The sequence below is a fragment of the Chanos chanos genome, chromosome 3, assembly GCF_902362185.1.
Source record: "Chanos chanos chromosome 3, fChaCha1.1, whole genome shotgun sequence".
In the NCBI taxonomy this organism is placed as follows: Eukaryota; Metazoa; Chordata; class Actinopteri; order Gonorynchiformes; family Chanidae; genus Chanos; species Chanos chanos.
The window spans coordinates 44,223,277-44,237,488 of record NC_044497.1 but is presented as its reverse complement, the minus strand read 5'-3'; the positions used below and the strand labels follow the sequence as shown (position 1 = coordinate 44,237,488).

Genomic DNA, 14,212 nt, shown 5'->3' with positions numbered 1-14,212 from the left:
GGAAATGAATAAATAAATTTCATTCTTTTTTTCCTATGGGAATGTTAACTGTCTCTTCTTGTTATACTTGTAGACCTGCTCTCTCTCTCTCTCTCTCTCTCTGTTTTCTCTGTTAGTAGTGTTAGAGTAGAGTTTAGCAGAGTCTGTATATTTAAGGTATATGTGAGATTCTGATTTAGCGCTCTCTTTCCCTCCCTCTGTGACACGTTTTACACGATCACACGAGTGTTCATGTTTCTAATTAGTTTTGGCATACATTCAGGATGTCTTTATTTGAAAAATCAGCTGGAAACTATTAGCCAAATGATGCAACAATGTAGATACAAACACAAAGAAAATCTTTTTTTCCCCATTTTATTAAAAAAAAAAGTTCAAAATGGCCCTTAAAAACCCTTACATGGATGCAGTTGTTCTCTGTCCAAACTGTTTTAGAAAGGCAGCATAGGAAATAATGCAAATTATAAATACATAAATACAAGAATTCTCCCAAACTTCAGGGACAGGAATCAGCTGGATGCACTTACTCAGCTAAAAGGTAAACAATACAAAGACAAAAACAGAGGAAGACAGGCTGAGGTCTTGCTAATACACACTGAATACACCTTGTTTGATTATAGTCAATGTTTGGTGTTTTTGAATGTATTTATTGTGCTTTCACCTGTCCTCTTGAATGTATGTGATGTGCTCGCACCATTGAGTTGTAGGTTCTTTGGGGGAAACTGCAACCAAATCTGATTTCTGGTTTAGTAGCAGTTGATTAGTTTGGTCTGTGCAGGGAAGGACACTCAAGAAGATATGACTGTGATGACCTAGTTCTCTTGGCAGGAACCTAAAAAGATGACAGAGAAGAATGGATCATTACGACAGTGCTGGGCATAGTCGGACAGATTGGTAATTACGCAAATGAAGAAAACACTTGTGTAAATGAGGGATACAGTATAAACTGAAAGCAGGTGCTTCCATTCTAGGTGTGGTTCTGGAGTTATTGAAGCAGTAACTCATCATGGTTAGGAGGATTGTGTGTAAAATGCTGGGCAGGCATTATGACTGGAGGAGTAGATTTCAGTGACTATCTGATGTTTCAGGAGGAGCAAGGGAAAAGGTCCAAATGTCTTGGAGGTCAAAGGGAAAGACATCAACTAAGTTTAATTAAATGGTGTGGCATTCCTCCAGTTTGGTCTACTCCTTGTGACCTGACCCCCCTTTTTAAGACCCTTTCTGCTGGTCTTTCCTTTATCAGCGCTGCAGTTATTTTGTACCGTTACAGTGGATGCGTAGTGACTTGGTCACCAGACTTTAAGCGCTCGCTGACAAAAAATGAGAAATCTGGATGAGAGGCACGACACTGATAAAGAATTTGCGAGATCAAATTTCAGAAGAAGAATGAGATCAGACTTTCCGATGAATTGAGGGACAAAAAAAAAAAAAAAGCGGTGCGTGACAGAGGTGAGGCGAGCTGTCAGGAAGGCGTGCATGCATTCACACTCACAGGTGCCAAGACGTTCCTCCAGGAATCCGACCTGTTCGCTCAGAGAGTCAATACGATCCAGCTGCCGCAGCGAGTGAGACAGGAAACTGGTCTTCTCGGACAAGAAGTTGCTCCTGTCCTCATCCAGGGACAGAGGGAAAAGACTGGAGATGGGAGCCAAGACCATCTCCAGCTTCTGCAGAAGGAGAGGAGAACAGAGAAGTCACTAAAGAACAGTGTAAACAACTTTAAAAGATCTCTGTATATCTGGTCTATTTACTCTGTAAAAACATGAAGGAGAAGGAGGGGTTAATGTATGTAAACGGAGCACAAAAACTGATCATGACTCAAAACCCCCACAGGCTGTCCTCCTTTACATTCACTATCACTGTGTGTGTGTGTGTCTGTGTGTGTGTGTGTGTTTATCGGGTTTGATGTTGGGTATACCAATAACCTCTCCACTATGCAAAAAAACAAAAGCTTAAAATGTTTTTAAAAGGTCACTTGTATGCGTGTGTTCCTTCCATTTCAAAGCCAATATGTAGGCATCTGCTCATTTAAACTAGGAGAAGCATGACTGGTGTTGATTAAGTCATCAGTGAAAACCTTTGAAATAGAACCCATCCTTTCTCTCTTTTTCATGTGCCTGTTTTTTTGGCAAGGGATGCGAAATCTCCCTCCTGTCTTTGAAGTGTTTCTGGCTCATTGTGTGTGCTGAGCTGTAGGGAGCTGTGCATATGAAGGTAGGTGTGTGTGTGTGTGTGTGTGTGTGTGTGTAGTTGTATACACTGACCTGTTCCAGTAGCTCCACTCTGTTCCTCAGAATCTGAACTTCCTCTGTCACATTCTCCACCAACCCCAAACCTTAAAGGAACACATAAAACATTTAAACCAGACAAACACCAAACCCAAACCTCAGACACACAGACCTCTTAACTCTTAACAGCACCCAAAACACACACACACACACACACACACACACTTGTGGTACACCAACACCAAAGCTTTAACATACACACTTACAAAACACCAACACTACTACAATAAGCAACACCAAACACAAACCTTAAACACACACTGTTACACTAGATCCACAACTATTGAACATATGCTTTCATACCACATCTGTGCTAAATTTGTGTCCATCGCAAATCCCAAATCCCAAATCGCAACTAAACTTCTACATGGCTTCAACTAATTCCCAAACCTCCACCTTTGATAAAACATTAAGTTCAGGACACTTCCACACACCAAGGTAATGTGCTACATGACAACCTGTGGTAAAGGAACAGTGTTTTGGATCAGTGCCTTACATGCACTGTATGCTTGTGTGTGTTTCTGTGCACAATCCAGACAGTGCACATGTGTGTAAATATTCTTGTGTGTGTGCCACTTCAGTTCCTGTCTAATGGTGATTAATATCCAATGGGGACTCAGAGTTTTAAAAAGAAGGAAAAGAGAGAGAGGAGGAGACTGGAGAGAGAAAGAAAAGATTTGGGGTAAATGCCATGACATATCCATAACTTAGCCAAAAGACAGGCCAAAGGATATGAGATGTGGACACACACAAAATGAAAGCCCATCCAATATGCACACACGTGTGTGTGTGTGTGTGTGTGTGTGTGTGTATGACAAGTTAGACAAACACACCAGGATTTGAAATGAAAGAAATGGGAACCAATCAGAATTTAGCAGACCTCTGCAGGTTCTGCGCCTTGTCTCTGGGAGAAAATTGGATAAGGACCAAACAGACTGTTCATGTCTCTCTGAAAGCCAGTCAATGACCTGACTTAACACACACACACACAAAGTCAATGATATGACTTAATACCCCACAACAAATATGCAGGGACAGCCAGTAATCCAGTCTAAATTAGGTTTGACATTGCAACACATACACAAACATACGTAAAACCAATGGTGAGCCAGTCAATCTGTCCCAGATGTGAGTTGTTATGGAGACATGCAGGAGTGCGTTTGAGTGTGTTAGCAGGGGGTGTTTGAAATTGAACGCTGACCCCCAGCAGACGAGGTTCATAGAACTGGAATGAAAATGGGAGAGTTATGCCAGAAAGAAAAGAAAGACAGGAAAGAAAAAGAGAAGAGTTTTAAATTCCTTCTGTGAACTGCCCTCTGTTTCCACCATTTCCTTGACGAAAATCTTCATCATCATTACCATTGTCTCAGCTATAAACTGCTATAAACCAAACTTTAATATGAGTCTGGTTTTTACCAAGATGAAAGGCCCCCCCCTCCCCCCTCCACCTGCCTCCATACAACTTATCTTTCTCTCAAGAGAATATAAAATACAGTCTTTCTTTCTCTGACTCCCTTACCTTACTTATCATAGTCTTCCAAGGTTACATACGTTTAACTGGATGCTACATAAAAAAAAGAACTGGGTATACCATTTTTACATTTATGTTAGCAGAGATAAAGAAAATATTCAAAGGCACGAACCAAACTTTTTAATGTTGACTTTTTCTGGTGTGAATTATGGAAGAATAAAAAAGCTTTGATTCTAAATGTACTCATATAATGTGGATTAGTCATGTGTGAAAGCTTCATAATTATTCCCACAGGGCTAGTTTTCCAGATGCTAGCCTGCTAGGTTAGCATAGCAAGATTATAGTCCTGTCTAACCACGAGCACAGATGTTTGAGGTGGTTACGGGTCAGATTTCTAACCTGGGCGTATTAGTCTTTTGTGGGAAAAAGAAGACCCGTCCTTTGCGTTTCAGCTAAAATTCCCCTGAGACCACAAGGACAGATAGCTAATGTTGGCATAATACTGCTAACATGTAACTAACATGAAAAATCTCTCTCTTTCTCTCTTTCTCTCTCTCTCTCTTTCTCTGTCATAGTGTGAGTGTACTTCATAAATTTTATAAAGGAGGATTGCGGGCTGCAATACTGTTATTACACATGTAATAATTAAAAATAACTGCTCACTCTATTTCATGTCAGTTAAGGGCAAATTTCAGTTTAAAACAGTGGAGTGAATTTTAGCTGAGTTAAGGAGGAACATTAGAGAAGGAAACAATTTTTATCGTGTAAAACACTGGACACACAATCTCTCTTAATTCCACAGAAACTGGTAGGTTCCAGTTCAACCCACTTAACGGCATTAACCACACTCTACTCTCCAGGGTCGTTTGCTTTGAATACCCAAAGAAACATTTAGGTCATGTAGCTAATCAGTATGGACACCAGTATATACGAGCATGGACAGTACAAATGAACTCCTAATTGCCAGCATCATTGCATTTATGGAATGTGTTTGTGTTTAGTCCAATGAAAGACAGACTGGCCAAGAGCTATTTTTGTGTGTGGGGCTCAGAAACACTAAACACTGCTATGTAAGGGCAACAGGGTCCAACTCTCACTGTTATTTTTATCACAAAGACAAATATGAGGTAATTTATGTTGGAGTTGAAATTGCTGAAATACTGTCAACAATATGCAGAGAAAAGAGAGAGAGAGAGAGAGAGAGAGCGAGAACTATGCCAAACCAGGAAAGCAAGTCATTAAAATTGAAATGCATTAAACAAAAGACTCCTCCCAAAGCAAACTGTGTTCACTCTGACAGATACTTCACAGATACTTCATATTAGAGATCTTGATTGTCTCGATGCTGTGTGTGTGTGTGTGTGTGTGCGTGTGTGCGTGTGTGTGTGTGTGTGCGTGTGCGTGTGCGTGCGTGTGTGTCCTTGGTCTTATGCAGCAGTTGCCAGTCACAGTGCACTATTACTCACGGTACGAGTTGATAGTGGCATAGCGCGTACCAAAAGTAATAATGAACCGTGAGGCTGGTCATAGTCACTTCATCTTCTCACCTACAGGCTGTGCTGCTGTTAAAGACAAACAGAAACCCACAAACTCAGACAGAAGCATGTAAGCTCTGGGCAGGGTGGCAAAAAATTCATCTTGTGGTATAATTTGAATTTTTTGGGTGGTAACTAAATATGTCATGATTTTCTGTTTAAGGTCAGACTTTGAAACCCAGACCACACCCACATGATGTGGGAGGCATTTCTTTTTGGAACTAGCTGTTCATTCTCCATCCTTACTGAAGATGGAAGGGTTGAAGATGTAATGTAAAGGTTCATTACTATTTCATGCAAATGAATGAGCAGTTGCTCCAAACAGTCAAGCAAATTCCTTAATGTAGTAGGAGTCACTCCTATAGCAACTGCACCATTCTACCACACATGCACACGCACACACACACACACAGTCATCTTCCCATGCTGCCTGTCTTCTGACACCCAGAGAGTAGGTCAATACACACTTAAAAACCCACTTACACACTGTCTTTTTAGTGTCTTTAGGGTAGTGAATTAGTTCATGAAAAAACACCAAAGAACATGAGCCATAAAAGTCATAGGTCTCTGAGAGTCAAAGGTCAAAAGGTCACTGGGACATCTGCTTAGCCTGCTGTGTGTGCGATCACATATCTGATCAAAGCTTTTGATTAATGACAGGATGTTTTTTCCCTGATATGGTCGTTAGCTCTAGCAACTCTTTCCTTTCAGCGAAAACTTTTTTTTCCCATGAGCTATTGGATCAAGACTACCTGTGTCAGTCTTAGAGGGGAAGGTCTTGTCTTCTTTGGGCTGGTTTTTCACGGCAGGAGGAGGGGAAGGAGGAGGAGGAGAATGAGGAGAAGGTGCAGGAAGACTCCGACAAGTTCGACCGTCCTCGGCCAAACCGAATCCATCCCCACACACACACCGATAACTCCCTGCTGTGTTAACACACACGTGAGAGCAGTGATGCTGCTCACTGCACTCATCCACATCTGAGAGAGAGAGAGAGAGAGAGAGAAAGAGAGAGAGAGAGAGAAACTCCTCACTGACTGACTGATTGACTACATAAACTTACTGCTGAAATATGGAATATGGTGATCCATAATGGCCACAGATCATGGGAAATACAATATGTTATAACGAAATGTGTGTGTGTGTGTGTTTGTGTGTGTGTATGTGTGTGGCTACACAAGTGTGTGTGCTTACCTGTTTGGCAAAGGTGGCCCATCCAGCCCATGGGGCAAGCACAGTGATTGGGTTTCAGACACGTTCCCCCATTTAGACATGCCTGCATACACACTGCTACAGAGAAACGGAGAGAGACAGTCAGACACACACACACTCATACACCAGTACAGAGAGGGCAAGAGCTGCCCACACATACACTCATATCATATACACACATGCAATCCAAAACACCAGTGTGAGGACTTTCTGTTACCTTGGTTACAGTTGTGGGAGTGGAATCGTCGCCATCCTGGACAACATTGTGGGTAATAATGAGAGAGAGAGTGAGCCCTGCTCACCTGCCTGTAAGAAACCTTATACACCGTCCTACACACACGCACATGCACACACGCACACACCGTGAGATGTGTGACACATACATGCACATACACACACACACAGTTGGTTTTGTTATGTACATTGTATGCATATATATATATATATATATATATATATATATATATATATATATGTGTGTGTGTGTGTGTGTGTGTGTGTGTGTGTGTGTGTATGTATATAACAAAATGGAAAAAACACACTTCATCACAACTTTAAACACTCTGTTTTGTCTAAAATCAGTAACAAATATTATACTACACTATACATAATATAGCACTATTACAAGCATGATTACATTTAAACACAAGAATATTTCATACAGAGAGAGACTAAGAACTAAAACTACTACCACTTTCCATATTCTGCTCCATTATCACACAAACATGAGAGACTTTAAACCTAACTTTAAACCCCATTTCACATTCTTTTCCATGAACACACACACTGACACACACACACACACACACATACGCACACACATACGCACACAAAGTGCTATAAGTCCACACATACGTAAGCACACAGGGTCTCTGTTCCAAAATAAACATGACAGTGGTTTCTTTGGATAACCTCTCTATTTCCCTTCTCTCTCTCACCAACCCAAACAAGCACAGACCCAATTACTGAAATCACTCTGTGTGTGTGTATGTATGTGTGTGTGCGTGTGTGTGTGTGTGTGTGTGTGTGTGTGGGTGTGGGTGTGTGTGTGTTCTCACCTGTATGTGCTGCAGAGTCGGTGGTCTTGGCACAGTGTGATGTAAGGTTTGTGAACAGGCTGCACGTATGATTCTGTACTGAAGGACACACCATTACTACTGCTCACATCCCTCAGACACACTCTCCTCCTGTAACACACACACACACACACACACACACAGGAATACAAACATTCAAATCTCAAACAGTTATAAGTGATAAGGTCACACTGGACTGATTTGCTGTTGTCTGCTTTCCCAGTACGATTCATCAGATTTAATTCTTAATTGCAATTTTTACTACAATAATAAAATGCTTTAATATACCCACTAATACACTGATGCTGTTTTTTCCATGCAGTGTAATTTTATGATCGTTCAAACACAAAGCAGTGAATACAAAGCTTTAAAAAAATGGTCAGCTGGTATCTGGTAAAATGAAACCTTTGCCAATTTAAAATTTGCCAGCCACACACACAAACACACAGACAACAGTATAAACAGTATAAAACACAGGAAACTGGATATTTGGTTTCATTGAACCATGTTATTCACAGCCTGCTCTCACTGTTTCATGCTTAGTAGTAAAGTTACTAAAGTAGTAAATTATACCATTTATTCCTTATTATCCCCTGAACACACACACACACACACACATACACACACACACACACACACACACAGGGGCATGACCATACGCCCTCTGATGTTGAAAATATGTATTTCAACATTACAAGTTATAAGGTTTTGTGTGTGTGTGTGTGTGTGTGTGTGTGTGTGTGTGTGTGTGTGTGTGTGTGTGTGAAAATCTAACTAGCCTCGATGTGATTTGTGGCTGTGACACATGTCTGACTAAACAACAACAACCTCTGAACTGCATTTAACCTCTCACTCAACTTGCGAAGGAACAAGTGTTTCTGTGTTTATGTAACATATCACACATTTAAACAGACGTCTTTTCTTATTATGATCATGTGGGTAAAAACAATCCACACCACAGCTCTAATGTAAGAAAACTACACAGAGAGAGGTTATGACCATGTTCCCTCTGACTCACAATCCATTATATTTATGTGTCATTTCAGCGTAATCCAAGATTTAAACTTGTTTTAATGTGAGATTTAGATTTAGACATTACTGAAATGGCTCATTAACTGGAGACTCCAAGCTTTGATTAAAGTTCCCTAACCACAGCTATCCAAGTACTTTTAATTGACAATCACTCCAGAGACGTGTGTGTGTGTGTGTGTGTGTGTGTGTGTGTGTGTGTGTGTGTGTGTGTGTCTGTGTCTATAAATCCATCATCTTAAGGCTTTTTGTTGTTGGTCATGTTTTGTTGTGGCGTTGGGATCTGAACTCTAAGTTTAGTCTATAGTAATCATTTATGCTTATAGTGTAACATCAGCCAACTGATAACCACATATCTACACAGGCTATGAGATACAGAGAATAGGATGAGGCAGCAGTTACCCATGGTGACCGTGGAAATGTGGGGTACAGGCCACATAGAAGATGAACAGAGATAAGGAGAGAAGCAGGGTGGAGCACATCTCTCTTTCTCTCTCCGACAACAGCAGGAGGAAATGATCTCACTCTCCACTATTCTCCACTGGTCAGACAACCTCAGATACCTATGAGAGAGAGAGAGAGAGAGAGAGAGAGAGGGAGAGAGAAGTAGTGGTTAGTTAAGTAATATGATATACATTTCTACTCTCTGTTTATCTTTCAGTCACTTTTATTCATTGCGAAACTCTGAACGCAGAGCTCAGATATAAACAATACACAAACACACACAAAACAAATCCCCCCTACCCCACACACACACCCTCTCTCTCTCTTACACACACACACACACATCCTCTCTCTCTCTCTTACACACACACACACACACACACACACAGGATAATATGCAGTGATGGTCTCCTCTCTGTTATGCTGTCATTGTAGCAACAAGAGAGGAACACAAAGAAAGACTCAGCACTTTACTGATTCACAGACTTCAGATCTCTTTCAAAATGTCTTATCTCTTACTGTGTACGTGTGTGTGTGTGTGTGTGTGTGTATGCATGTGTGTATTTGTGTGTGTGTGTTCATCTACTCATCCAAAAGACATTAAAAGCCTGGGTTCAGGCCAGGTTCTGCAAAAGTTGGATCAGTTTTCACACGCTGATGATGGATAGAAACCAAGTGTTCGTGTGTGTGTGTGTGTGTGTGTGTGTGTGTGTGTATATGTGTGCGTGATTTAAAATGTGAAAACAATTACTGAGACACTACACACAAACTCTCTACTTTATTACACAGAACACCTTTACGCCTCTGTTACTCATATACACTCTGAAGCCTGTGTGTGGTGTGTGTGTGTGTGTGTGTGTGTGTTATGTTTTAAGTTCTAGAGGAGTAATTCCAACTCATTTCCATTGTAATGGTGAGTGAAAAGTCTTGTGTTAAAGTGTGTACAGAAATCAGTGCCTCACTAATGCTCAGTTAATGAGCGGCTATTAAAGGAGTCAGATTTGAGATTAAAATAGATTACAGTCGCTCTCCCTGCTGAGATATGAGGGGGGTGTGTGTGTGTGCATTGTTGCATTGTGAACCCCCTCATTAAACAAGTGTTTCATGTTTTAGTACATAAGGCATAAGTGCTTTCAGGTAAAGAACATGGTGGGAGGCTTCGAGTATGTTTATGTGAAGGTGTGTGTTCATGTGTGTCTGTGTGTGCGTGCATGTGTGTGCGTGCAGGCATCTGCATTAACATTCTGTTGTGTTATCTCATATTGTGTTGGTATGTGGACCAAATACAGGTGCTGACAGGTAATATGACCCTCTAGTCTATCCCATAGTCTATATCCCACATAGAGAGAGAGAGAGTGAGAGAGAGAGAGCAATAGAGGCTGAGAGAGAATCCTCCTTTATTTATGGTATGATGTATATAGTATATTCTCACTCTTCAATATCACACAGTGCTCATGAATGTTCCTGAGGATCATTAGTGTATACGTTATGAATGATCTCTGTGTGTTTTCTACAACCAAACATACTGTGTAATGTTTTCTACAGCCAAACATAATGTGTAGTGTTTTCTACAGCCAAACATACTGTGTAATGTTTTCTACAGCCAAACATACTGTGTAATGTTTTCTACAGCCAAACATACTGTGTAGTGTTTTCTACAGCCAAACATACTGTGTAGTGTTTTCTACAGCCAAACATACTGTGTAGTGTTTTCTACAGCCAAACATACTGTGTAGTGTTTTGTTGTAGATGTATTCTAACATTTGTGTTCTATGACTGCCTTAAAACATTATTTAAACACATTGACAGGGCTGGTCTGTCGTAAGGCCCAGATGCCTTGGTTCTTCATTCTACCCTTCACTGATGAACACTCCCACTACAGTCAGTCAAACACGGCCTTCTCTGCAGAGGAGCAGCCACATCCATGTATATGTTTGCGTCTCTGTTATGCATTATATGCATTAATCTTTATGGATCTATAGCACCAGAATCTCTGTGATGTCTACATGTTCCACCTTCCCAGCTCCATTCACAACCTCCAAATTATCCCGATACACATTAACATTCACTGTGTCTGTACTTGCACAACTAATGTAAGATGTATCTAACTTCTTCTAGATCTTACTGTCTACTTATCCACTAAAATATACTAACTATTCTAATAACCAGTTGGCATCCAGAAAAGGTTTCCTTTTGAGTCTCTCTCTAAATTTCACCCCAACCACAGCAAAAGGAGTTTGTTTCTTTTACCTGCAACTTCAACTTGCTTACTCACAGGGAGTCTCTACTGCTCTGTGAAAGGTCCATTGTAAAACATTACTATTAAAGAGTAATATCAGTTATTAAACTCGTTTTAAAAACTTCACACAGCCTAGTGTATTAGATCATTACATGGGTCATGTAAGTGTGTGGAGGAGTGCGGTGCTTTGTGAATGTTTGTGTGGGTGCAGGTGTGGATGCACTTCTGTTTGTGTGTCTGGGTGTCATTTGTGAGGGTGAATGTGACCAGCAGAGAAAGAGAAAAAGCCTGACGAACTCTTAGAATTAGATGTCATTTGATCACTGCGGACAATGGAGAGAAAGAGAGTGAAGGAGAGGCAGAGACTGAAAAGAGGAAAGTGGTGAAAACCCAAAACCAGACCCATCAGCCTAAGGTGGACTTCAATACAGAGACACCAAACATTACATTAAATAGAAATAACTATTATTATTATCATCATCATTATGTTTATTATAATCCAACACAAACTCTGACCAATACACAAAACAACTAGAATCAGATCAACGAGAGGGAATGAGACTGACTTTCCATCAGATCTGACGACAACAATGCATGTAATGATAAACACATCAATTGTTTGTTTTTTTTTTTGGGGGGGGGGGGGGGGGGGGTGTTGTTCTAAATCACAAAATACTTCTCTCCTATCCCACATTAAAACATGTATTTTAACTTAACTGTGACACTGCGCAGACTGATCCAAAATGGATGCAATTTTTGTAAATATGAGACTATTCATTCCAACAAAAACCGCAATTTTACCACAAGAGCTGGAGACAAACTCAACTCACAACCTCAACCAGTGAAGACTAACATGAAACACTAACATTAAAATGTAATAAGTTTTGTTCAACGGCAGATGAAGCACAGACACTTTCAGGTTTTGTCGCATTTACAAAACTAAAACAACTCACTTTTTACATATCTATAAAATGCCAACACAGATATTATTTATGTTTAAGTTCAGCAAGACTTTGTTACTCCAAGGATGCTACTCTCCGTTGCTTCTCAAACTGGCGCCTGTCTGTATGTTACTGGCAGGAACCTACTGGAGATGTTGTGGTCAACAGGCGGCGCTATATCCATTACGACATTGTCTCTACTCTTTGCACCCTGTGTTGCCTGTGTGAATGAATCCAGTTTCTGAATGTTGTAAACTATGCCAGTTACAGACAAAGACGCACAAACCGAGAAAGAATGAATGAGTACGTCCGATAACATTTTCGCTGTACACGCAGAGGACCACGTCTCGCCGACAGATGCGTGAGCACTCATTCACTGTCTCTTAATCATACCGCAGACATCCACACACTTTCAAGTTTCAAGGCAGGAGAATGAAACATTTATGGATTAAACAGATAAAGTCTCCGTACATTCGGCGGCGGAAATATTAAGGAACACTTACGGGGCTGTTTTAGAGTTTTCTTCAAAAATCCGTTCTGCTTGAGTCTGGGTCGGTGTGACTGCGGACAGAGCTCTGTCCCATGTACAGCGGTACAAATTGCAGTCCCACGGCACGACCCAAAAGCGAAGTTCCCACACACCAAATGGAATGAATGATTATTTCAAGACGAGAGAAAATGCGTGTCCCCCCCAAAATAGTGGCACTGGCACAAACTCCCTTTTCACATTCCAAAGGAAACTGTTACGCGCATCTCTGGTAACGTTTGCTGAGTTCAGGTTATTTTGGGGAGTTTCTTAAGTTGATGTAAGTCCGACTCGAGCCAAAAGAAACTGTCAAAGCGCTCAGGGGGGTCACCTCTCCTCTGCACGGCACCTCCCCCTCACGAGCCTACAATCGGGGGCGGGGGGGGGGGGGTCTCGAGAGAAACACGGAGACTGCACTTACTGGGGAAACACGGTGTGACGTAACCGCAGCGGGGGTTCACCTGCAATATTTGTTTGTTTGTTGAATCAAATTTTAAATATTTCTTACAGTATGGCTTGGGAGAGGAGACTGTTAGTGCACACGGAAAAAGAAATACGGCCCTACACGAAGACTAAGGCCGCCGTATTGTCTATCCGTTTTTACGCGTTTATAAGAGAGGGCCATAGAGCAGATGAACTTCTTGATGTGCATCAGAGGCAGTGAAGTCAGTCAAACGGATTTTGAGGGGATTTCCGAAAAGACATAGGCCTACTGATTCGGTAACTGTTTCAGAGAGTTTAATGGAGTTTTTGTTGTTGTTGTTGTTGTTTTGGGGTTTTTTTGCAAATGCTTTTGAAATAAACAAACATCTTGGTAACGGTTTCAGTAAACTGGCAAGATCGAGCACTTCACAAACCAAAAAATGAACCTTAAAAACGGAAATAAAGAATATAATAACTGTAATATCCACTTGAAATGAGACACCCGTCTAATTGGCCGCGCCTTGTACCACACCCAATCTATATTTATATCAAATGGACCAATCAGTGAAAACGCTCATCAAGCATTTTCAAGTTCAGTATTGTCGTGTATCAGACGGACTGAGCTGCTCTGCGTCAGCTCTTCATATAAATCTTCTTTCTCTTTTCCCAGCTCTCTGCTGGACTCCACGGACTGGCCTATAAATAGATGTATTCCCGTTCTCCCATTTTCATCCATAATTCATCTTTCCATATGCATTCTATAGGCCTGTTCTCTCTCTCTCTCTCTCTCTCTCTGTCTGTCTGCGATTATTATTTTTTTTTTTTTTTTTTTGGAATGTCCAAAATGACATAACTGTACGGTAATCCGCAGAGAGTAGTTAGATGGGTCAGACACAAGTGACAGGTTGCCTAGGAAACTGTATTTAAGTGTAAACTCAACCAATGAAATAATACTAAATACAAAAAAAAAAACAAAAAACAAAACTGAGATCGATGATTAAAAAGAGGGTTGAATGAAAGTTTAATCTGTTTTA

General features: G+C 40.8%; 1 protein-coding gene across 2 annotated transcripts; it reads right to left on the bottom strand.

Moving 5' to 3' along the window:
- Nucleotides 1-368: 368 nt before the first annotated feature.
- On the bottom strand, nucleotides 369-12,807 carry egfl7 (EGF-like-domain, multiple 7). Of its 2 annotated transcripts, none has more exons than XM_030769824.1 (9): nucleotides 12,733-12,807; nucleotides 9,008-9,168; nucleotides 7,559-7,687; nucleotides 6,718-6,830; nucleotides 6,483-6,578; nucleotides 6,044-6,268; nucleotides 2,262-2,332; nucleotides 1,490-1,664; nucleotides 369-829 (listed from the first exon to the last, which is right to left on the bottom strand). In XM_030769824.1, the coding sequence occupies exons 2-9, from the start codon at nucleotides 9,085-9,087 to the stop codon at nucleotides 810-812; spliced, it is 909 nt and encodes a 302-aa protein (XP_030625684.1). In that variant the 5' UTR covers nucleotides 9,088-9,168; nucleotides 12,733-12,807; the 3' UTR covers nucleotides 369-809. The 2 variants fall into 2 exon arrangements, with proteins under 2 accessions (XP_030625684.1, XP_030625685.1); XM_030769825.1 differs by having other exon boundaries at nucleotides 6,483-6,575.
- Between the last annotated feature and the right edge of the window lie 1,405 nt (nucleotides 12,808-14,212).